The sequence below is a fragment of the Erinaceus europaeus genome, chromosome 12 (genome assembly GCF_950295315.1).
Source record: "Erinaceus europaeus chromosome 12, mEriEur2.1, whole genome shotgun sequence".
In the NCBI taxonomy this organism is placed as follows: domain Eukaryota; kingdom Metazoa; phylum Chordata; class Mammalia; order Eulipotyphla; family Erinaceidae; genus Erinaceus; species Erinaceus europaeus.
Window position 1 is genome coordinate 82,194,491 of NC_080173.1, and position 25,406 is coordinate 82,219,896.

The following is a 25,406-nucleotide window of genomic DNA, read 5'->3' on the forward strand; positions in this document are numbered from 1 at the left end:
AGCCAGAGGCTTGAACTGGGATCCTTACGCCAGTCCTTGCACTTTGTGCCATGTGGGCTTAATCCAGTGCACTAACCCTTGGCCTCTTTGCCCATTTTTTCGATGGTCCTGCCTCCTCTTCCTTTCTCATTACACCTGCACATATGACTACTTCTGAGTGTCCTTCCTATTTTCCCCCTCCTCTCTCCGGGTCCTGATCGAAGTGGGTTCAGAGCTCTCTGGTCATCTTCCCCTAACATTTCTCCCCCTCTGGGGATATGGACCAAAATTCTTTTGGGGGTGCAGAAGGTGGCAGTTCTGGCTTCTGTAATTGCTTCTCTACTGGACATGGGTGTTGGCACGCTGATCCATACCTCCAGCCTGTTTCTACCTTTTCCTAGTGAGGAAGCGCTCTGAAGAGGTGAAGTTCCAGGACACATCGGAAAGGTTATCCACCCAGGGAGTTCAATGGGAAAACTTGAAATTTTCACCTCATTTTTTTTGACAGAGGGTGAAAGACTTAGAGAGATAAGAGAGGGAAAGATGCCACAACACTGCTCCACTCTTGTGAAGCTTCCCCTTAGCAGGTGCTCCCATGCAGTGCCTTGGGAGCTCAAAGCCAGTACCTTGTACAAGGTAGCGTGTGCGCTCTACTGAGAGAGCCACTTGCTGGCCCCTTTCACCCCAGTTTATTTCTCCTATACTCTTCCTCTCATTAGAATGCATCACCATCTACCTAACTGTTCAAGCCAATATCCTAGAAATTTCTTTCCCCATTGTTCCTTTCTTTCATTTATCATCTACATTTAATCTGTAAGTAAGTTCTGACAATTTTCCCTCTAAAATATATTGTGAATTTCATCGCTTTTTCTCTATCTTGTTTAAACCCCTTTTTCTCCATCTCCTAGTTTAAACCGCCATCTCGTCTGTCCCACTACAACAGACTCCTAACTGCTTTTCTTATTTCTACTCCTTGGGGCTGGGTGGTGGCATAGCTGGTTGAGTGTACATGTCACAATGTGCAAGGACCCAGGTTCAAGCTCCTGATCCCCACTTGTAGGATGAAAGCTTTGCAAGTGGTAAAGCAGTGCTGTAGTATCTTTTTGTCTTTCTCCCTCTCTATCACCCCCTCTCCCTTTCAATTTCTGGCTGTCTCTATGCAATAAATAAATAAAGATAATTAAAAAAATCAAAGCACTTATTTCTACTCCTTTTCACAGCTTATATCTCTTACAAATGTAAGTCATAGTGTGTTCATATTAAACTTAAACATTTTCCTAGGTTCTTTATGTTATTTCCTTTTGGTGGTCTTTCTCCTAATCTCTGCTGGTTATTTATGTCTTGATCTACATGTGAACTCTTCAGCCCACTTTACCCTGACCACCTAATGCCACTACCTGATATAAATTTAATTACCTATCTTGCCTCAATATAAGCTCCATTAGAACACAGACCTTTTTTAATTCATTGCTATATGTACAACACCTAGAAGACTGTTTACCATAATAAACATCCAAAGAATATTTACTCAGTAGATGTTAGAACACCTTGTGAGGTGTGTACATTTATACCATTACTATAAACAGACACTACATTTAGCTCACAGCATTTGGGAGCCAAATTATGAGTGTGGGTATGTGGGGAATGCCATCCTCACTATGTGGCAAAACAAAGATGAGAAACTCATCAGGTGGAATAAACATGTTTCTGGTCCTTATTGAAAGAGAATCCACTTGTCCTTCATATAGGAGAAAAAAAAAAAATCAACCAAAAATGTCAATTTGTATTCTACAAGGAAATCACTGATTACAGAAGATCATTTGGATATCTTTAAGTCAGAGGCAGAGAGTTAGAGTGAATGAGACCACCACACTAAAGCTTCCTTCGCTGCAGTGGGGGCCAGACTCAAACCTGAGTGGTACACATGGTGGATCAGCACACTATTCAAGTGAGCTATTTCATTGGTCCTGGAGATCCTGAAAATAGCCTCTACTTGTTCTCCTTACAGACCTCTAATTTGTACTTACTTGGTAAATTCTTTCTGGCAAGTCAGAAGTTCCAGCAGGAAAAGTATGTAAGGTGGGTGAAAGCAGTGAGGTTGTCCAAGGGATTCTGTACAATATTGAATTATCCTCAGGGCTTCAAGGATATTTTGGGCTTGTGCTTTCCTCAAGGAAAGAACCTTCACAACACTGGAAACAGAACTCAAGTCAGGAATGTCCAGAAAACTCTTGAGTTGGGCAGAAAGAAAACATACCATCCAACCAGGATTTGATGCGATATTAATAAAAAGGAAATGTTATTGAAGTATTTGAAACAGCATTCAGAAAGGATGTCAGCATCTGTTTACTACTGTAATCATAATTCTGTAGGAAAATGAGTCAGTTAACACCAAGTATCCCAAGGCCCAATAACCCATATCAAAAAATGAATTTGTTCAAAATGAACTTTCAGATACCTCCACTTTCTTACAGAGAAAAAGTATGAATTTGCATGATAAGCAATTAAGTCATGCAATATTTCCAGAAATGGAGACCCACTGACAAATAATTTTGAAATCTTGTTTTGAATTTTTGAGTTTTGAAATTTCTCCCATGTTAAGTTTAAATAAGGTAAGCATAAAAGTAGCAACTACTAAAAAGAAATCTTCCTTCCTTCCTTCTTTCTTCCCTTTTTATCAGAGCACTGCTCAGCTCTGATTTATGGTGGTTGGTGCTGGGTATTGAACCTGGGACCTCCAGTGCCACATGCATTAAAGTCTATTGTGTAAATTGCTATGCTATTTTGCCCATGAAATGTTTTATTTTTATACTAACTACATTATTGAGATGGAATTTACAGATGTTACAATGTACAAATCTTAAAGAATCTTTGCAAAAATACTTTAAAAAATTCCCTTGACGGAAAGACTAGGGCACTGCTCAGTTCTGGCATGTGGTGGTGTTGAGGACTGAACTAGGGAGCTCTAGGACCTCAGCCATGCAAATCTGGTTGCAACCTCTGCATTATCTCCCCAGTTTCAAATCTTGTAAAATCTTTAGGGGGGAAAAAAAAAGCAAATTGTCTTTTTGAACATTCTTTTCTCTCCTTTCTTTCTTTTTTTTTTTTTTTTTTTGCCTCCGGGGTTACTGCTGGGGCTCAGTGCCTGCACTACGAATCCACTGCTCCTGGAAGCCATTTTTTCCCATTTTTGTTGCCCTTGTTGCCTTTTGTTGTTGTTATTGTTATTGTTGTCACTGCTGCCATTGTTGTTGGACAGGACAGAGAAATCGAGAGAGGAGGGGAAGCAGAGAGGAGGTGATAAAGACACCTGCAGATCTGCTTCACTGCTTGTGAAGTGATCCTTTCGTCAGGTGGGGAGCCAGGGGCTTGAATTGGGATCGTTACACCAGTCCTTATGCTTCGCACCATGTGCTGCTGCCTGGCCCCCTCTTCTTGAACATTCTATAACAAATAATGACCTTTCAGTTTAATTTTTAATGTGAACATAAAGACTCTGACTAGAGTGGGCACCTACAGCTTAAATAAAGAAAGTGATGGCTTAGGAGGCGGACGGTAGTGCAGCGGATTAAGCGCATGTGGTGCAAAGCGCAAGGACCAGCGTAAGGATCCCAGTTCGAGCCCCCAGCTCCCCACCTGCAGGAGAGTCGCTTCACAGGCGGTGAAGCAGGTCTGGAGGTGTCCTTCTCTCCCCCTCTCTGTCTTCCCCTCCTCTCTCCAGTTCTCTCTGTCCTATCTAACAATGATGACATCAATAACAACAACAATAACTACAACAACAATAGAAAACAACAAGGGCAAAAAAGGAAAAATAAACAAATAAATAAATAAAACTTAAGAAAAAATAAAAAGAAAGTGCTAGCTTACTTCTCATGTGAGAGTGACTGGTCCTTAATAAAGTCCATGACATCCTTCAGCACAGGGTATTTCTCTTTCACTGTGGGCACTGGTCTGGCCTCCTCCATGGATCGGAAGGAAAGCAGGCGGAGTCTCCCTCGAGTGAAGGGAGGCCTCCGGGAGGGTGTGGAAGGTGATGAGGGCTCATCAGCTACAGAAGAAGACATATCTGCAGCAAGAGGACCACTACTGGACAGTGGTTTGGGCTGGGCATCCAAGCCAGGACTCCCATCTCCTGCAGCAGGGGGAGCTGTTTCAGTGGGAGAGGCAGAGGCCTGGAAATGCTCTTCCACCACAGAGCTTGTCCTCTGGCGTCTGTCAAGTCGTTGCAGATGAGCCGGTTCATCTGTAGTAGCCAGCTTGTCACAGTTTTCTTTTGAACTTAAACTCACAGGTAAAAATTTTAATAATAGAAGACTCTTCTGAATACATTCTTTTGCTAAATGCAAAGAAGATAATGGGAGGGAGTCAAATTAAACTTATTTCCTCCTTTTGGAGAGAATGTAATAGATTTAAACCTTACAATTCGGGGGAAAAATACTTCCATTAACACAATAATATACACATCTACAGGCAGAATAGACTCAAATGTTATCTCACTATATAAGTCAAGATCTCTCTCTCCAGCACTGTCAGCACACTTTATAAAAGGTTGTGTACAGATAATCCAAACAGAGACAAATACCTTTACACAGTTTCAAGAATTATTAAACACACAGCCATCTTGTTTCACCCCTACTCGCTCCCCACGCCCTAAATTATTTCCATACAGATCCCAGGCATCACACTATTCATCTGGGCAGGGAAAAGAGCATAATGATTATGCAAAAGGTTTTCATGCCTAGGGACCAGGTGGTGGTGCTCCCACTAGAGCACACACGTCACTAAGTATGAGGACTTGGGTTTAAGTCCCCAGCCCGCAACTGTAGGGATTAAAGTGCATGAACAGTGGAGCAGTCCTGCAGGTCTTTCTTTCTTTCTTTCTTTCTTTCTTTCTTTCTTTCTTTCTTTCTTTCTTTCTTTCTTTCTTTCTTCCTTTATCCTTTTCTTCCTTCCTTCCTTTTCTTTCTTTTTTTCTATCACTTTCCCCCCTCCCCCCTCTTTTTCTCCCTCTTTCACTTTCAGAAAAGAAAAAAAAAACGTGAGGGGGTGATAAATATGATCACAAAGAATGAGAGAATCATCAAGTAGGTATAAACCTAGCAATAAACCTGGTGGAAAAAAATCAATCAAAAAGTTAAAATTACATAACCATGACATCATTTTTTAAAATAACAGTAACCCTCAAATAAAAATAAATTTTAATAAATCAGGGCTTCAGAATTGCTCCCATGGACAGTGTGCAGTTTTGCCACGTGCACATTGCAACTTCGCATACACATTCTGCTATCTACCTGCCTCACAATCCGACTCTGAGCTCAGCCCTTACCGCACTGAAGGAAGTGTTGTTAAAATTTTCAGAGGCTCTGGCCGGGCTTGCTAGCTTCACGGTGGGTAACAGAGACGCGGAGACAACGGCTGGGCAGGGCAGCTGTATTTCTTTATTCAGGAACAACGATTCACAAACTAAGACAAACTAATCACCAAACAGAACTCTGCTGTCTCTTTGCGGCGGCGCAAGCACTCTCTCTTTTACTCTGGAACTCAGGAACCCTCTCCCTTACTCTCGAACTCAGAAACTCTCGCACTCTCGCACTCTCGTACTCTCGAACTCAGGAACTCTCGGACTCCGGAACCCTCTCCCAGGGTCCCTTGGGGCGGGGCCAAGCAGGCCCGCGAAATTAACAGGACTCATCCAATTCTCTTGGAGGGGGAGGGCTAGAACAAGCCAATGTAAAGCATACGACAAGGAAGCTATGGTGCTATGATCTCTTTCACTTTCTCTCTGCCTAATGAATAAAATAACAGAATACTCAGTGTGAGCACCCTTTAAAAAAACGTAAAAGATGTAGTTCCAGAAGGACCTGCTATCTCAAAAAGAAATCATGAGAAATCGTGAGCAAGATGTTTTATAGATAATGAGCAAGATGTTTTATATGGACCATGTCAATAAAATGTATCCCTCTCTGGATTTTCTACTTCTGCTATACCCTTGGAAAACTACATTTAACATTTGTTAGTTTCTTTAGATCAACAGTTTTACGAAAACAATCTAGAAGAGAGGTCATTCGGTTTTCTATGGCATGAACAGAGAGGGGCCAGTACCAGTAACAGCAACTGAAGTCTCAGCACACTCACCCAAGCTCTCAGGGTTCAGCTCTGTAGCTTCAGTTCCACGTTTTTCTTCTGCCTCACTCCCCAGACTCATCAGGGACTTCTGCTTCATCTCTAGCTGGGGGGAGATAGAGCCATATGATTATGCTGTCCTGACAGAGAACACAAGGGCAGCAAGGGCAGCCGCAGTAAACAACTTCAAATGTACACAATGCTGAGGGTATGGAGAATGCTCTAATTATGGTCTAGCTGGTAAGAACACACCTGAGCTGTTTTTTGTCTGTACTTGAAGTAATTCAGGTTTTGAGGATAATAAAACTACCTTCTTTTCAACTGTGCAGTACTTGGGAGTAGTTTGTACCCATGATTTTTTTTTTTTTTTGCCAGGATTTCACTAAGGCTTTGCACCTTCATATTCTACTGCTCCTGGTAGGTTCTTGCTTGCTTGCTTGCTTGTTTGCTCACTTGCCTGCTTTCTAAACAGAGAGGAAAGTCGGGGGTGGGGGTGGGGGGGAGGGACGCTACAGTACTGTTTCACTGAATGGGCCTGGAAGTGTTCCTTACTCATCGTCAAGTATGTGCTCTACAAGGCCAGGAGCTATCTCCTGGCCCCTAAGATTCTTGAACACTGCTTTCATAGGGGCTCCTTTCAAAAGCAAGCCTCATACACATAAAGAAGCTGAACTCTAGGAAGTGATGATTGTTATCAAGGTTTGTTGCAGAGGTTGAGCCAAAATCTGAACTCTATTCTATGGTGAATGAGGGTAGCGCCCTTGTATTTGCCCAAGCAACAGTCACAGTACTGACAGTCTAGGCAGAAGGACACATATGAAATAATAGGAGAAGGTCTTAAGAGAGGAAGGGTAACATCTTGCCCAGTTTTATCCTTTGCTAAGCAGGAGAATAGTCTGTAATGTACCTTGTGAAGAGCCAATTTCTTTTTAACTGAATTTAGTGGTCTAAGAACTTATCAACAACAAGGGCAACAAAAGGGAATAAATAAATAAAATAAATATAAAAAAAAAAAAAGAACTTATCAAGTACTCTTTTCTTAAATTTGTGCTATTATCTTAGTTTCTTGTGGTCAACATACTCTTGATTTCTCTTACCATTCTAATAAGTTTCAGTTTCTTTTCTTCTCCTTCTATTTTGCTTTTTTTTTTTTTTTTTTTTTTTTTTAAATAATGGGTCTAGACCTCTAACAGATTCCTCTCTCCACCACCATTGGTCACTTACATCAGGAAAGTCATCATAAGCCCTTTTGTGGGCCCTCCCAGGACCTTTCCCTCACCATAAAGCAGCAATGGTAGGGAAAGCCCCAGTCTCTGAAGGCAGAATGGGGTATTCTGCCCTGCCACTCAAAGAAGACTGGTCCTGAAATGAGTGCAGTCTGCAATGTTCCCAGCTGTGACCATGAGCTGCGAACTCAGAATAATAGGGACTCAGGGGTTACACAGGCTCTGGCACTAAATATAAACATATATATATGCATGCCTTAGGTCACATAGATGGAGGTAAATAACTGTATCGACAGATTTTTTTTTTTAGGAATGGTAGATCCTCACTGCTGTAATCTAACTTTCTAGCCCTTTTCTATACTATGACACCTTTTTCTCAGACAATATTTTTACTCAACTTCAGGCTAGCTATCAAACTCAAGCAAAACTGTCATAATTGTGTGCCCCCAGGAACATGCCTAAGACAGACTTTCTAGCTTTCGTCTACCCTAAGGTCCCTAATCTCATCTGCTCTGTTCCTAATTTTTGGCTCCTGTTCATTAACCATTTTGTCTCAGTTTATGTCCTGCCACCTTGCAGACACCAAGTTGCAGATGCTACCATGATTCTATCCTGATTTCTCTGAGCAGATGACCTCACTAATGAGCCCTGGAACCTCGCCTCTCCAGAGCTCTGGCCCACTAGGGAAAGGTAGAAACAGGCTGGGGGTATAGATCGACCTGCCAACACCCATGTTCACTGGAGAAGCAATTACAGAAGCCAGAACTCCTGCCTTCCGCACCCGAAAGACAACCTTGATCCCTACTCCCAGTGGGGGAGAAGTGATAGGAGGAAGAAGATAAGAGGGCTCAGAACTTCAGTTCCATCAGCAACCAGAGAGAGAGGAGAAGGAGATGGACATATAGAAGTAGTAATATTGTCATAAGTGGCTTGGAGGGGAAAAGGATTGGATCAGGTGAAAAGGGGGGCAAATGTAGAGATGATGGCTGGCCCATGTCTACGGCCTAAGGGAACTGCAGTGGCTTGAATTGGGGAGACTAAAAATTCAGAACCCTGGTGGTGGGAATGAAGTGGATTTATACCTCTGTTGATATGTAGTTTTGTAAATCAATATTAAATCACGAATAAAATTAAAAAATAAAACAAAACAAGACAAAAGCAGCCAACCCCCCCCAAAAAAAAATAGAAAAACTTTCAATGGAGGGGATGGGACACAGAACTCTGGTGGTGGGAATTGTGACGAATTGTACCCCTCTTATCCCACAACCTTGCTGATCATTATTAAATCATGAATAAAATAAAATAAAATAAAAATAACCTCTGGTAGAGATGATCTCACCAATGTATTCCAAAGTCTCACTTCCCCAGAGCCCTATACCACTAGGGAAAAATATAAACAGGCGGGGGTATGGATCCACCTGCCAATGACCATGTCCAGCAGAGAAGTAATTATAGAAGTCAGAACTCCCACCTTTTGCACACCATAAAGAATTCTGGTCCATAATCCCAAAGGGATAAAGAATAGGGAAGCTTCCAAATACAGGGAAGGGACATAGAACTGGTGAAAACTGTACTCCTGTTATCTTATAATCTTGTTAATCATTATTAAATCACTAATAAAAAAATAAACTAAAGAAAAGTCAGCTCAGCCGGGCAGTGGCACACCTAGTGGAGGGTACATCTGCCAGGTGTAAGGACCTGGATTCACTCCCCCAGCTCCCATCTACTTCTTCTAGCGTTTGCCCTTCTTCCGTAGTCAGTCAACAGCGTCAGGTTGAGCCTGATGTAAAGTTTTGAGACCTCCTTTGAATCTGGAGAGGTGGCAGTCGTTGACTATGTGGGTCATAGTCTGTCTGTAGCCGCAGGGGCAATTTGGGTCGTCTCTGGCTCCCCAGCGATGGAACATAGCGGCGCACCGGCCATGGCCTGTTCGATAGCGATTGAGGAGGGCCCAATCATAATGTGCTAGGTCAAAGCCGGGTTGACGCTCGCAGGGGTCTGTGATGAGGTGTTTGTTCTTTACCTCAGCTGACTGCCAACTCTGTTTCCAAGAGACTGGAACAGAGAAGTTCAGTGTAGGCATAGGGGACCAGATTGGGTGACGAGACGTCAAGCGTTGGACAGGGTGGGCGAAGATATCCGCATATATTGGCAGGTCCGGTCGAGCGTAGACGTGGGAAATGAACTTAGATGATGCCGCATCCTGACGAATATCTGGCGGGGTGATGTTGCTAAGAACTGGCAGCCATGGAACCGGGGTGGAACGGATGGTTCCAGAAATTATCCTCATGGAGGAATATAATTTGGAATCGACCAAGTGGACATGGGGCTACGGAACTATACTGGGGCACAGTATTCTGCAGTGGAATAGCATAATGCCAGAGATGATGATCGTAGTGTGGAAGCGCTCGCGCCCCATGAGGAGCTGGCCAGTCTTGCAATGATGTTATTCCTCGCGCCCACCTTTGCTGCAGTTTTTATGAGATGTTCGTGAAATGACAGAGTGCGATCGAGAGTAGATAGACTGGCTGGGCTTCATGCCGGATTCTCGTATCACCAAGCTGCACATTAAGCTCACGCGAGGCCGAGGCATGGTGTAGATGGAAAACAGATGATATCGTTTTTGCAGTGCTAGGGATTAGTTGCCATTTTTTACAGTAATCAGATATCAGAGACATGTCTTTCGTGAGTGTTTCCTCGAGGATGTCGAACTTGGATGCCTGAGTTGCACAGCAGATGTCATCGGCGTAGATGAACTTCCTTGAAGAAGTTTCTGGGAAGTCATTGATGTAAATATTAAATAGCATAGGAGCCAGAACAGAGCCCTGGGGGAGGTCACTTGAGACAAGTCTCCATCTGCTAGACTTGTCACCCAGATGCACCCGGAATCTTCTGTTTTGGAGAAGAAGCGATATAGTGTTGGCCACCCATGGAGGCAGGCATCTTGAGATCTTGACTAGGAGACCACGGTGCCAGACCGTGTCATAGGCTGCTGTGAGATCAACAAAGACAGCACCCGTCTTTAAATTCTTCTGGAATCCATTTTCAATGTAAGTTGAGAGGGCCAGGGCTTGTTCGCAGGTAGATCTTCCTGGGCGGAAACCAGCTTGGGCGGGTGATAGGAATTTCTGTGTAAGATGAGAAATACGTGACAGAAGCAGCCTCTCAAGGAGTTTGTAACACACGGCGAGGAGAGAAATTGGTCTATAGCTGGCGGCCAGTGTTGGGTCTTTCTTTGGTTTCAAAACCGCTATAATCTTCGCACGACGCCAAACTTTGGGCATAGACTCAGATTCCAAGATGTGGGACAAGAATGAAGTGAGCCACTTCTTTGCCGCGGGACCCAGGTTAAGAATGAGTTCCGGGGTGATGTTATCACAGCCAGCAGCTGTTCCCGGTTTAACCCTCTTCAAAGCGTCTTCCAGTTCAGACAGTGTAAAGGGAGAGAGTTTTGGAGATGGACAAGATAAACGGAAGTGGGATGACCACTCATGGGAAATTTCTCTTTTCCAGACTGGGTCGATCTTAGCACGTCCAACTTGAGTTAGGTGACTGGCCACTGAGTTTGGAGATACGGGAGGATGGGAGACAGGAGGTGGGTGCTACCGGCACCCAGTCTGTGAAGAAGCTTCCCGGCCTTCCTACTTGAGTGGGTGAAGTTCAGACTTTCCGTGAGTTGTTGCCAGCGGGCTTGGCGTGCTGCATCCAGGGAGGCAATGAGATGGTCAGCCACATCTGGGTCGCCCGACTCATCATACTGCTTTAGTAGTTGCTCGCATTCAGCATCAAGACAAGGCGTATAGTTAGCACGTCTCCCACGAGGAATGGCTTGGGAAGCTGCTTTGAAGATGGCTTGGCGGAAGCGCCTGTAGGAATCTTCAGAGGGGATAGAGTTAATTGGAATTGCAGGAATAGATTTGTTGGTAAGATCACTGAACAGACGCCAGTTTGCTTTCCGAAAGTTCCATCTTAGTTTCTCCGAGCACAGAATCAGTGGGAGCTGGAGACCAATGTGGATGATAGCTGGGCGGTGATGACTGTGCGGGAAGATCTTGAGAACTTGTCTCGTAGCGGGAAAGGCTTGGCTGTTGACTGTGATAATCCAGCACAGGTCGGGTGACAAGTCTTTATTCCATCTAGCACTGTGAAAAGAGCCTGGCTGTTTGGGATCGTATAATAGGGAGAGGTCATTCGCTGAAGCCCAGTCGGCTAAGATAGAGCCGTCAGCACGAGTGAAGGAATATCCCCAGTCTTGGTGATGACTATTAAAGTCTCCAACGTAAACGGCTGGGTGATTCGGGCTAGGCAGGACCTCATTATCCCATGAGGCACTGGGAGGCTTATATACGTTGACGAGCTGAATAGTTCCAATAGTAATGGAGTCGTAGAAGGTCGAAGAGGCCGTATGGTAAATGTCCGCAAGACACGATTTGGCGTAGATGGCTCGGCCGTGTTTAGGATGGAGATTAATGCATATTAAATCGAATCCACTGATGGTGAATCGAGCAACTTCATCGACTGCTATATGTGTTTCTTGTAGGCAGATAACATCTGCCTGATGCTGTATCGCCAATCCCATCTACTGAAGGGAAGCTTCACGAGCAGCAGAGCAGACTTGCAGGTGTCTCTGCCTCTCCTTACCCTTTCAATTTCTATCTTATCAAATAAAAAATAAACTAATAAAAAAAATTGAGGGGCTATGTGATGGTGCACTTGGTTGGGTCCACGTGTTACAATGTGTAAGGACCCAGGTCTGAGCCCTTGGTCCCAACTTGCAAAGGAAAAGCTTTGCGAGTAGAGAAGCAGTGTTGCAGGTGTGTCTCTCTCCCTCTTTCTCTCTCTCTTCTCTGTCATCCCCTTCACTCTTGATTTCCAGCTGTCTCTATCCAATAAATAAAGATTAAAAATATTTAGGTGGGGGTAGATAGCATAATAGTTATGCAAAGAAACTCTCATGCTTGAGGCTCCAAAGTCCCCAGTTCAATCCCCTGCACCACCATAAGCCAGAGCTGACCAGTACTCTGGTAAAATAAACAATCAGTCTAAAAAAAAAAAAAAAGTGTTGGGAACATGTGTAAGCCTGATAGAGCTTAGGGAGAACCACCCCCATCTTTGGATGGAGGTCTGAGAAGATAACCTCTTGGTAAATCTCTCTCAACCGAGGTGAACATAAGGGGGGAAACTCAGACTTGGTTCTTTCCTTCTTGACTCTCAGGCCCACAGATACCCCAGTACTTCTCTCCATTAACCACAGGCCACATGGCTGCAGATTCACTTATTCAAAGTCACCTTCTGATCACAGAAGAACACACCTTATCACACACTTCATCACACACCTCAGACTCCAGACAAGAGAAATTCCAAACTATATGGCCTTTTGATATTCATCTTCTCTCTGTCTCACCCTACGAGTTTAACCCCTATGCTTCTCTCAAATACCTTTGGATAATTAAGTTGCTTGTGTCATGGAGAATAACTGTTTTGTATCTCATCAATTCCTGTCATACCAGCCCCCTACCTTAGGGGCATGCTGACTGTTAAGAAACCTGTAATTTCTGTCATATTTCAACAATAATTACCTCCATTGCTTTTCTATTTAACTCGTGTCAATTTTGCTAATAAACGGACTCTAGGATTCTGGGACTCTAAGGACTCAGATTCTAGATTCACGCTAAGAGTCCCCTGGTGTCTTTTACTTTGTGTCACCCCTGTCATGAGCGAGAAAGAACCAGCCTGTTACCTTTCCCCTGCCGGAGAAGGAGAGAGACACCCCGAAAAAAAAGTTCAAAAAAAATTTTTTTTTAAATTCTGAACCAAAGAGAGAGCTCACCAAGTAGGGTATGTGTCTTACCATACACATGGCCCAGGTTCAAGTGTTGGGACCACATGGGAGGTGGTACTACAATACAGGAAGCTTCAAGTACTATGGTGCCTCTCCCTCTCTGACTCTCTCTCTCTGAATGAAAAAGCAGACTGAGAGTGGTGAAATTATACATGGCTCTGAAAAACATTCCTAAACTTATAAGCATAAGAACAATTTACTTTATGGTGTATTGCACCAAAGTAAAAGACTCTAGGGTGGTGTGGGGGGAAGAATACAGGTCCAAGAAGGATGACAGAGGACCTAGTGGGGGTTGTATTGTTATATAGAAAACTGGGAAATGTTATGCATGTACAAACTATTGTATTTACTGTTGAATGTAAAACATTAATTCCCCAATAAAGAAATTAAAAAAAAGAATGATTTACTTTAATTCCATGATATCATGGTGGGGAAACTAAAAATAAATAAAAGCTGCATGCAAAAGAATATCTTACCATCCATATTCGAATCCCATCTGCTAAGGAATATACTTGTGCAAACTCTTCACTCAGGGCTATCTTGCCGCCACTGTTTACTGGGGAAAGGAGAAAAGAAGATACATTCAGTTAAACACAGTTTAATACTGCAACATTAAGCACAAAGTAGTTTCTACATTTCTTAAAACACAGAAAAAGGCCTTCCCTTAAAACTTATATATTGCTACTAGTAAAAGAGACTTGAGGAGAGAGTGATTATCAGTTAAGCCACATATACCTGTAATGAGTTCTCTGCTATTTAAAAATTTTTCCCAAAGTACCAACTTATGAAATAAATATACTATTGAAATGAGTAAAATTCTAAAAGCAAAATATAAAAAAATATTAAACTTGTGTAAAAAACAACAACAACTGTGTATATAGGGAAAAACTTCATGGTATATGCTAAATAAAAAGGGCAAAATTATTTTTAAGACAGTATGCATATTAAAAATGTGATATATATCGATGTCAGGAAAGTCATGATGTGTTTTTGTACATGTACACACACACACTCAGAGAAATGGATAGGTCGATATACAGAAAGATGCTGAAGCCTTTTCTAAGTGGTGAGACTACAGTCAATAGTTATTTTAAATATTTCTGTACTTTATAAGTTCCTACATGAATGGGCATTATATTTATAATTGGAAAAATAAAATAGTCATTTGCTGTGTAAAGGTTTCTCTCTCCTTTTCACCTAAGAAAACCCATGAATAAACAGTGTAAGGATCTCTGTTGAGCCAAAGCATAATGCAGTGAATATCTTCTGAATACTTGGAATGTGCTGGACTCCATACCAGGCACTGGAACACAATGGTGAGAAAAACATATATGGTCACTGTCCTCAAGTGGTTTATAGTCTTGCTAAAAAACTTGTCCTGTACATTTCTAGCACAAAGGGTAACTAATTTCAGACAAAGATGAATAAGTTAGCTAGAAAAAGAACACTGCCAAAATGGACCCATCTTGAACTCACAAACAGAATTTGAAGGCCAAGATAGAGAGAACTGAGATGAATTGTCTCCTTCAAAGCAAGAATGGTAGGCAATAAGTAAATAAATAAATAAATTAAATAAAATAAAAGTCAGGGAAATATTTCTAGTTCTTTAGTTATGCTCCTCTCCAGCACAGACTGTATTGATATCATCCCCATCAGGAAACTCTGATTCTCAGCTTGCTCTTTTTAATTGCAGTAATACCAGCTTACACAACTATCTAAGTTTCTGGAGTAGTTTCACACCTTGACCAATGTATCTACCACACCACACCAGCTTTTAGCTTACAAGGCTTTTATCCCTCTACTGAAAGTTTCCACAGATAGCAAAGACTGCTCAGCTCTCTAACTAAAGTTGACTATGAAATAAACACTGATCATTTTTTGAAATTAGACAGGTCACCTTGCCCCCATTAGAGATATACTCTTCCATAGAGCAGTTTTCCTGTAAGTCACTCATGCCTCAATATGGTTTTATTTAGTGAGCAGTTTCTTAAGAGATTAAGATTTGAGGAAGCAATCCAGACGGTTTAAAAATGGGAAAAGAAACTCTGCAATGTGAGTGCTAAAGGATTTAAAAAAAAAACATAGTAACAATAATAATGGCAACAAATATATGAGTGACAGTGAATCACCTACTCTAACGGAAAGAAGCATCTATGCTCGCTCATTTCATCTGCACCATGGAATCAACACGCACCCTACCAAAGTGCTTGGGAAACTCCTGTGAAAGATTCTGGATAGAGAGGGACTCTCTTTCCTTGTGGGTCCTGTTGGGCTTCAGGTGTAATACACAGAGATGGTATCCCTCAGGGACATGAGGAAAAGAAGAGGTAAGGAGCAGGCTATCAACCAAGGAAGCTGACCAGGGATGAAAATACAAAGAAGCTTCAAGGCATTGATACCTACATTTTGCTCCTTAATTATTAGCACGCTCAAATTACCTAAGTATCTGAGGTTTAAGTTACAATTTGATTCAGAGGTAATACAAGCTGAACTGATTTTATGGGTATAGATGTGCAGAAAGGTCTCACTGACCTGAAGCTGCACAACGCCTAGTCACCTAGTTTGTTTTGTTGGGACTAGAACCCAAAACAAAGTTTCTTTCCATTAAATTTTTTGGCAGTTTTCCATAATAATTTTAGATAAAGACAAATTGTTTGCTAGTTAGAATACTCAAGGTTACTTGCCATAATCTGCTAACTATAAATTAGTCATGCATCTTCTGACCGGTAACGCAGTACTAAGAAGATGTCTACAGCTATAGAAATATGTTCATATTTCAAAATATTCTTTCTTATTTTACTTATTTATTATGGGATAGAGACAGAGAGAAATTGAGGGGAGGGGAAGATAGAGAGGGAAAGAGACAGAGAGAGAGACCTGCAGCCTTGCTTCACCACTCGTGAAGCTTTCCCCCAGCAGGTGGTGACCAGGGGCTTGAACCTGGGTCCTTGTGCACTATAATGTGTGTGCTTGACCAGGTGTGCCAAAATACTTTTTAAATTTTCATATAAGACAGATTTTCTTAAAGCTTGGCAAAACAAGATTAACAAGATGAAGTCTATAGTTGCAGAAATGTTTATATTTCAAAATATTTTTAAAATTTCAGTTAAGATAGATTTTCCTAAAACTTAGCAACTGATCTTCAGATTGAAAATATTCCCTGTAATATAAGTTACCATATTTTTGCAGCTTCTCATATAAGTCTGGAGTGCGATACACCAGAGCAGCAAAGGTGGCGTTCACAGCTTGATCAATAGTGGAACCAGCAACTATATCTGTCTTTGGGGCCTGTTTTCTACATGCCTGTATGAATCCTTTGAAAAGTTCTGAAAATGGCCCACTGAAGTTCTGGGCAGGATCTGACTGTGCAAAATCAAGAAGAAAATGGCGACAGGGATCGTCAGGGATGCTCTTAACCTGGGAACAAATAAAAAAAAGTATCATGTTTAATACAGTCATTCAAATAACTAAGTTTACTGAACACCTATAGGTCAAAGCAGAAGTATGAAACACGGTGAATATTCTCAGGAAGTTTAAATCTATTCTAAGGAGACCAGACAAATATATAGGTATAAAAAAAATAAAGATGAACATAAATGAAACAATAAAAGCATTAAAACTAGCACTACCACAAAGCAAAAGGTTACGAGTGCCAAATGTCTAGAAGGGACACCCAGTGCTGTGAATTCACAGGAGAGAGTTCCTAGCAGGTTAAAGTTATTAAGAAAAACTTCCTGGAGGATATGAGTTTTAGACTGGATTCTGAAGAGTGGGCAGGCTTGGCCCTGAGGAACATAACCAATAGCAGAAGTTAAGAGTCAGTGGGGAGACTGACCTGGCCTGAAGTCTCAGCTGGGGAGTGGTGGGAACTAGAGTCAGATAGGTAAGGTGAAAGGAGACTGTAGAGAGCCTTGACTGTCACACTGAGGAGTTTAGACTTCACCCTGTGGGCAATGGGGAGCCATTAATGGTGTTTGGCAGTGGAATGACAAGATAATGCAGTGACTTTTTTTTTTTTTTTTTAATTTGGTAAGTACCAGTGTTACAACACAAGTGCAAGATGAAAGCCTGGATAAAGATGGAGACACAGGAAATGGAAAGAGATGAACATAACAAGGAAGAGGCCATAAGGCTTGCAGCTGACTGGATAGGAACGGTGAAAACAAGGTAGGGAAAACAGAACAGTGGCTCAACGCCTTTGGGGTTAACAATGACAGCAACAGGAATGAGCAGTCAGGGAGACATTCTGGTTTTACACTTTTGGGTTAAAGGGAATTGGAATATTAAAATGGAAACACCTATTAGGAAGGTAAAGATACATGACTGGAACCTGGGAGAAAAGTTAGAGCTGGAAACTTGATATTTAGGAGTTATTCTCACAGATGTGACAGCAGAAGAGAGAAGAAAGGGTGAATTCTTGGTGGATTTTGGGGAAGGGGAGAAAGGCTAAATAAAGTCTATGCTTTAGAAAAGGAGGACTAAGAGAGGTCAATAAAGAGGGTGAACTATCATAGAAGTAGTCAAAAGAAGAGAGGGTGAAGGCACCAAACTTAACAGAGAGGTAAAGGAGACTAGAAGCTTGAGGACGGGCCCCTAGATATGATATTCAACTACCGAGGGAGGAGAGAAAGAAGAAGTAGGGAAGAGAAGCAGCAGAACAGAGATAGATAAGGAGAGATGGAAAAGATATACTGGGCAAACTTGTTTAATTTATAAAATAGTATAATCCTATATAATGTGATACAGTTCCATGAAGAACCAAAAGCACAGCATAAAGTATTCAGTGGGCACTAGACTTAGACTCTGTTTGTTTGATAACCCCATCAGGAGTGATTTTTATGAGTGCTTACTATACTCCACTGAAGTGTCAATCATGCAATATTTCTGAACACCCATGACACGTCAGCCCCATAGGACATCAAGGAGTAGGTTTTGCCCTCAAGAAAGTAACGGTTTAGTGGGCATGATAAGATATAAACACAAATGTTTATAATTCAGTGCAATAAAGATTAACGCATATTTTTTACTCCAAACAGAAAGAAAACAGAAGAGTAATTAATTACCTCTTTCCTATCTGGGTATGGATGAGTGGGCCAACTTGCTTCTGTTCCCAACTCTGGACACATTTGGTGTCTGAAGACAGGTTTCCATAAAGGAGAGTTTAGGACTAATGTCATTTTGGACTGTGACACTGCCATGTTGTTTCCTAACTCTGGAAAAACAGAAACGTTTAGGAGAATTCTATTTCTCCCTTAAACAATGACAAAAACAAACAAACAAACAAAAACCTAGGCAATGTTAAAACTTACAGGGAATTTACTTTTGTTTACCAAAATATAATTGTGATACTTTATAAACATATAAATACAAATAAACCCAAATATAAGAAAGCCCTAAAGCGTTGCCACTCTAGGAGCAGCTTGAGTTCCCAGGTATGCCTGACATGATTAATACGCACAGTAAGCTGACAAACAATGTAACCCACCTCTACAACATTGGAAAAGATCAATTAGGAGTGTTTAGTCATGGAAAATGTTCATAGTTTACAAACTTAAGACTGTGACATAATTAAATACTTGCTGTATATGTATTTATGAATAGATAAGAAAAAAGCTTAGGTAGAAATAAAAATGATAATAACTCTCTCTGTGTATGAAGATTAAGATGACTTTTCTTTTTGGCTCTTCTCCATATGTAATCTCCTGTAACATTTTACTCTCATGATGAGAAGAACTCAATAAATGTTATGTAAGTAAAATATATGAGAAAGTTTTATTATGTAAGTCTTATTTCTTGTATAGTAACTAAGTTGAAATAAATCATTTTAAGGCAGAATACACACTGGCATGTTTATATATTCATACAGCTGATGGACACCAAATTAATTTAGTCTACATTTCTGGATTCTTGTTAGAGTGTACCAAAATTCATTTTCAAAAAAATATGATGACAATACTGCTAAATACCAGTGTCCCCTACTTGTACTACCAGTGCATCCACAGCATCCTTTGTGAAGTGTTTCTAAGTCTGATCCAAGACCCGATAAAAACTGCATCACTGACATTTTGTTCTAGTTAAGTTTAAAGGAAATTGAGGCCCTGGGTGGTTTTACATTCAGATGAACACACACATTATCATGCACAGGATGTGGGCACAAGCTCCCAGGCCCGACCTGCAGGGAGTAAGCTTCATGAGTGGTGGAACAGTACTGAAGGTCTCTCTCTGTCTCTACCTAGCTCCCCTCCTCTCTCAATTTCTCTGTCTTGTCAAATAAAAATAAATCAATATTAAATATTTTTTAAATGAAGAAACAGAGAATTGTGTCAACAGCTTTGCTCTGTCATTATGTGAAGACAATTCACAGAGACAGCACATATAGCTTGCTTTTCTTTTTTAAAAAAATTTTGTTGCCCTTGTTGTAGTTATTATTGTTGTTACTGATGTTGTCGTTGTTGGATAGGACAGAGAGAAATGGAGAGAGGAAGGGAAAACAGAGATGGGGAGAGAAAGACACCTGCAGACCTGCTTCACCACCTGTGAAACGACTCCCCTGCAGGTGGGGAGCAGGGGGCTCGAACCAGCATCCTTACGCCATGTGCACTTAACCCATTGCACTACCGCCCGACTCCCTAGCTTGCTTTTCAATGGGACAGTAACAAGAAGGGAAGGGACTAGTGTTTGAACTTACGATGTACGGACTTGAGCGCCATGCATTGGGAAGCAAGGCGTCCCATCAGTCGGGAAACAAGGAGTTGTAAATCCAACCCCCACGACACTGCAACATCAGGTAGGCCATAAGCAACGACAGTGAATTTGTAGCCCCACTCGTTGTTACTGCTGTCTGAGTGAAAGAGAAACTGCAGCCGAGGACCAGCCTTAAAGGTCACTTTCTAGAGATAAACAAAAAAAGTCAGATGGTTAAACAGCTTTGAGGAGGCAGCATCTCAGTAATAAGCATGATATCTTAATTTTATCTTATGCAGCACCAGGGAATGAGCCCAGGGACTAATGTATGTGTAATACTTCTGAGTGGCCTCCTGCTGGTTTATTATTATTATTTTTTAAGATAAGAGGAGAGAAAGGTAGAGAGAGAGAGAGAGACATCACATTATCTATGGTGCTTCCCAGAGCATCCCACAACTTGTTGTGCATGCTCTACCAAACAGGCTATTGATTTGTTCCTCCTTTCCCACCCCTTTGTTAAAGATCTGCTCATTTACTTAATTTATATGAGAGAAAGAGAAGAAGGGTGGAAAATCAGAGTATTTCTCCAGCATTTGCCAGGCAAGGTATTGAGTGAATCCAGGGCTTCATGTGTGTAACTCCTGTAGTCTAACAGCTGAACCAACACCCTAGGAATACCATGTTCTTCATAACTCAAATAAAATAAATAAAATAAACTTAGGGCTTTAAGGCCCTGGGCTCAAACCCTGGTACCATATAGGAGTACCATAGCACCAGGAGAAACTCCATGGAGGGCAAAACAGTGCTGTTATATCTCTTCTTCCTGTCTGTCTCTCTCTCTAAAATTAAAGAATGGGCCCAAGAACAGTGGCATCACATATGTCCAAGGGTCCAGTGCCACTAAAAAAAAGTTAAATTTCACCATCAGTCTATAACAATTGAAAGTATCAACGGGGGTAACTAAAAACAAAAAACTTGGAACTAGACACTATAAGAAGCAAAATCAGCAGACAATTGCTGGACAAGTATGGGTGCCCACCCACCCACTATCTACTCAGCCAGAAGTCATGCCTGCTCATTCCTTTGTTCCTAACCAAGACCACTGGTAGGAGGGCGAAGCTCTACAGCCCGAGGAACACTTAGCTACACACCACCAGAGACCACGCAGAACTAGCTGCGAGGTGGACTCCTGGCTTTGATCACCAGAGTCCGGCACTCCTGGACATGCTAAGGATTACAATGGACAATCTGTAAAACAACCAGAGGTTGGCAAGAGCTCTCCTATGAAAACAAAGAGAGTAAATTATTAGACGTTCAGGGTTACGTGGTCTGAGTTGCAACCCATCAGAGGTTTTCAGTTTAGCCCCTGCAGTGCTAAAGCAACCGTCAATGACACATAAATGGGAGTGGCTGTATTCTGAAACAACTGTCCTTACAAAACAGTTGATGGGCTGCAGCTTGCTGGACTGTGAGAGGTAGCCTTCCTTCTACAAAAAGTTAATATAAATGATAAATGTTTTCCTTCAAAGGCCGTATTTCTAGTGCTTTCTGAGAGCTGATAGAAAGAAGCGCTGAGGTAACAGTTGGCTTTTTTTTTTTTCAGGGATCCCACTCACCTTGGGCCATTTATCAGTGCCAACTGCTGTGTCGTAGCGTGTTTTCCCACCTCTAGAGTCAGTAAATTCCAGATAGTCGTACCTGTGAAAGTATAATTCCTATCATTTTCCATTTCTCATTTACTGGCTTATTAGTGGGGGGGGGGGCGCGCGTGTGTGATTCCAGGGTGATTCCAGGAAGAGAAGTCAGGACCTCATCTTGAATGTTCCATGCATTATCCACTGCACCACCCACCAGGTTTTGATTCTCAGTTTTTATCCTTTGTTACTTGGGAGGAAAGGACATGTAAGCTTTACCTTTTTTCAGTTTCACATCTGTCATCAAATTCCACCTCGAAATAGGTTGCCCCTGGACTAACAAAGACAGATACTTCATGGCAATTATTTTCATAGTTGTGGGCAGATTCCTTAGTCCATGTATGCAACACCACAGGCTGCTCCTGCTGCCAAGTCTCAGCATCCAGCTATGCAAACAAACAAAGAGAGAAAGGTTTTCATCACTTATAGTTCACTACAGGTAATACGTTGTATTTCTCCTTCAGGGCTCCAGTTAGACAGTCTCTAACAATCAACTACATATAAATCATCAAAGGTCAAATCTCTCTCTCCCTCTCTCTCCTCTCTCTCTTCTCTCTCTCTCCATATATATGAAAATACATTTAATGAGCAGAGTAGATGTGAATTATACTACAGTAACTGGTTTCAATTTCTTTTCTTTCTTCTTTTTTAAACTATGACAGATCTATTTCTTTTTTTATATATTTTATTTTTCCCTTTTGTTGCCCTTGTTTTTTTTTATTGTTGTAGTTATTATTGTTGTTGTTACTGATGCCATTTGTCATTGGATAGGATAGAGAGAAATGGAGAGAGGAGGTTGAAGACAGAGAAGGGCAGAGAAAGACACCTGCAGATCTGCTTCACCACTTGTGAAGCGACTCCCCTGCAGGTGAGGAGCTGAGGGCTCAAACTGGGATCCTTAATGCCAGTAGTTGCGCTTTGCACCACGTGCGCTTAACCCACTGCGCTACCGCCCGACTCCCGACAGAACTATTTCTTACAAACCATTGACAGCATGGCTTTTCAATAGAAAATAAACTGAATTAGAGTTTAAAGGCCTGAAACTCCGGTTTGAGATCTTGACAGATATGAAACCACCCTCCCTTTTCCTTCCTTTCCTTTTTTGAGTTTTTGCCTTTTTTTTTCTTTTTTTGCCACCAGGATTATCAGTGAGGCTAGATGTTGGTATGCTTTTAAAAACCACTTCTGTTTCATTTGGTTTAAATCCCCCCTGCTTACCACTATTCTATTTACATAACCACTTCATTCTATTTACATAACCGCTGTTAACAAGCACCACCCTCCCTCCAGGGCATTGGTTCAATCCCCACTGTTTCATGATATGTTTTTGCTCTGCCCCCTCTCCTTGTCACACTCTGATTTTCACCAGTCATTTTTCTCTCCACCCTCTCTATGTCACATCCTGTTCATGCCCTACTTGGGAAGTATATATAAAGACAACATTGTTCATTTTAGTTTTAGTTTAGCTTAGCTTGGTATAGATTGCGCTGAGTCCTGCATGTATAAAGAGATACTGCCTACAGCTCAACCATGAGTCCCTGGTCGTCTGTTACCTGCCCGTGAAGCCAGCCCGGCGAAAACAACAGCTAGATACCTGCAGGACAACTCCACTGCTCCCAGAAGCCATTTTTCTTTTTTGATAGAAGGTTAAGAGACAGAAAGATAAAGAAGGTCGGACGGGGAGGGGGAGGGAGAGAGAGAGGGGAAGAAGAAGGGAGAGGAGGAGGAGGAAGAGAAGGAGAGGGAGAGAGGGAAAAAGAGAAAGAGAGAGAGGGAGGGAGAAAGAGAGATACCAGCAACACTGCTTTACTCTTTGTCAAGCTTTCCTCTACAAGTTACCATGGATAAGATACTGGGCTTTGAACCCTGGTCTCTGAGAGTGGTGATATGAGCTCTCAACCAGGTATGCCACTGCCCAGCCACTTAGAGGCAATTTACTTGTGTGTGTCTGTTTTCAGTGTCATGATTTATTAAGTAGAGCTGGATCAGTGCTAAGAAAGGCTACAAAGAAGATTCAAACACCATCTTGAATTAATTACCTTATTTAGTCCTCCTTCAGGGTCACTGCAGAGCTTCTTCAATAATTCTGTTACTGTACTGAACTCTCGCAAGAGTGTACAATGTGCAATATCTAAAGTGCAAAAGTCCAGCAGAAAGATCACCTAAAGGAAGATGAACAAAGCACTTAGTGTGCACCCCAGTCTGCCCAAGTTGCAGGTCACCAACCCCCTTCCACCTGCCATAAACGGTTTTCTTACCAGTTGACGAGATGCCATTGAAAACACTGAATTACATAATTTTTCTACTACGGTTTTTCCACTATATTGTGACAAAAGGGATTCCAAAATCACTCTCATGCTTGCTAGAAATTGGCTCACATCTATCAAAACATAAATAGAAAAATAATATTTTAACATGGTAGAAATATTACTTGTTTGATTATCAAAGGCAAAGCTAGAGGAAGTCACAGAAGCTATGGAGGGATTCCACATTGCATGAGATCAAAGAGTCATACAAATGCTTTCCTCTAGGAGGGGGACAACAGTACAAGTCTCAGTAAATGATTACTTTTAAAGCAATTAGTTGATTTTTCATTTGTTTTTGTCTTGCCACTTTCCAGTAGAGTGAAGATATCACTTGTCAAAGTGAAGTTATATGGGGGACTCATCCAGATGCCAGTCTCTTCTCCTTTCCATTTGTTTGTTTTTCATAATGGGCTAATTCTGAAATTTGCCATTCAGGTATCAGGGATCAATAGTGTGAACATTTCTGTAACAGCTACTGAGACCAGGTGTGACAGAACTGAATTTTTCACATATAATTTCTTACACCCTGTTGCGTTTAATAGAAATTTCTGTGGGTTGTGGCCTGGGAGTTGGCACCATGGATAAGATACTGGGCTCTCAAGCACGATGTCCTGAGTTTGATCCTTGGCATCACATGTGTAGAGTTATGCTCTGGTTCTCTTTCTCATGGATAATAAAATAAATCTTAAAAGAGAAAGGAGGAACGAGTAGGAGGAGAAGGAGGAAGAAGAAGGGGGTATGAGGAGGGTTAACTTAATTAAAACAAGGATGATCAACTCTACTAAAAACTGTGGTGTCAAATAACAATGCTGTATTACTATTATGGCAATATTTAGGATGTGAAATAACCCAACCCTACATTAAATTTACTTAGGCATGCTACACATTCTGACAGAAAACTATAAGCAAACAGAAATACTGTATTACACACACACACACACACACACACACACGTATATATAGAGAGACACAGAGAGAGAGAGAAGCAGAAAGAAAGTTAAAAAAATAACAGCACCAGTTTCTTTCAATACAGTGGTGGGTGGGCTCAAACTTGGGGCATGCATATGGTAAAGCAATACACTATCAAATGGGCTATTTGTCAGCCCTAGAATTCTATTTTAAGAAGAAAACACAATCCAAAGATAGTTCTGACTGTAACAAAACCATATGCACATTCAGAAAATGAGACACTAAAGAAGTGAGTACACATACAGTCAAAACCCAGATATCTGTCTGTCTTGAAGGATTTTGAATGGAAACTCACATTTCTCAACGAGGTCAACAGCAAGATCTTTGGCTCCGGAGTCTGTGCCCTTCAGCTGCAGGTAGCACCAGGAAAGTAGGCTGCCCTGGACGGACCAGAACAGGGAGAAGAGCACAAAGCCAACATCCCCTTGTAGTCCATCAAGCATCAAGAGTTCACACTACAAAAGAGGAGACAAAGAGAAAGCTTTACAACAAAGTCTTTCACAGAACAGTCAAAAATATTATCTACAAGAGTAGTTGTCATTAGCAAAAACAGTCTAGGGAAATAGGAAATAATCATGAGAGA

The 25,406-nt window shown here is 41.6% G+C and overlaps 1 protein-coding gene and 1 long non-coding RNA gene across 4 annotated transcripts in view; one reads left to right on the forward strand and one right to left on the reverse strand.

Moving 5' to 3' along the window:
* Window positions 1-25,406, forward strand: part of LOC132542034 (uncharacterized) — a 460,964-nt gene that overhangs the window by 286,849 nt on the left and 148,709 nt on the right. The window lies entirely within an intron of this gene.
* ZZEF1 (zinc finger ZZ-type and EF-hand domain containing 1) overlaps window positions 1-25,406 on the reverse strand; it is a 142,859-nt gene that overhangs the window by 55,379 nt on the left and 62,074 nt on the right. For all 3 annotated transcript variants that reach the window (XM_016187808.2, XM_060204167.1, XM_060204166.1), the window contains 12 exons: window positions 25,119-25,278; window positions 23,807-23,928; window positions 23,588-23,710; window positions 21,768-21,934; window positions 21,471-21,552; window positions 19,859-20,060; window positions 18,234-18,382; window positions 16,347-16,587; window positions 13,647-13,726; window positions 6,115-6,208; window positions 3,847-4,315; window positions 2,007-2,171 (listed from right to left, as the gene is read on the reverse strand). In XM_016187808.2, the coding sequence (XP_016043294.1) occupies window positions 2,007-2,171; window positions 3,847-4,315; window positions 6,115-6,208; window positions 13,647-13,726; window positions 16,347-16,587; window positions 18,234-18,382; window positions 19,859-20,060; window positions 21,471-21,552; window positions 21,768-21,934; window positions 23,588-23,710; window positions 23,807-23,928; window positions 25,119-25,278 (2,054 nt within the window). The remainder of the gene's footprint in view (window positions 1-2,006; window positions 2,172-3,846; window positions 4,316-6,114; window positions 6,209-13,646; window positions 13,727-16,346; window positions 16,588-18,233; window positions 18,383-19,858; window positions 20,061-21,470; window positions 21,553-21,767; window positions 21,935-23,587; window positions 23,711-23,806; window positions 23,929-25,118; window positions 25,279-25,406) is intronic.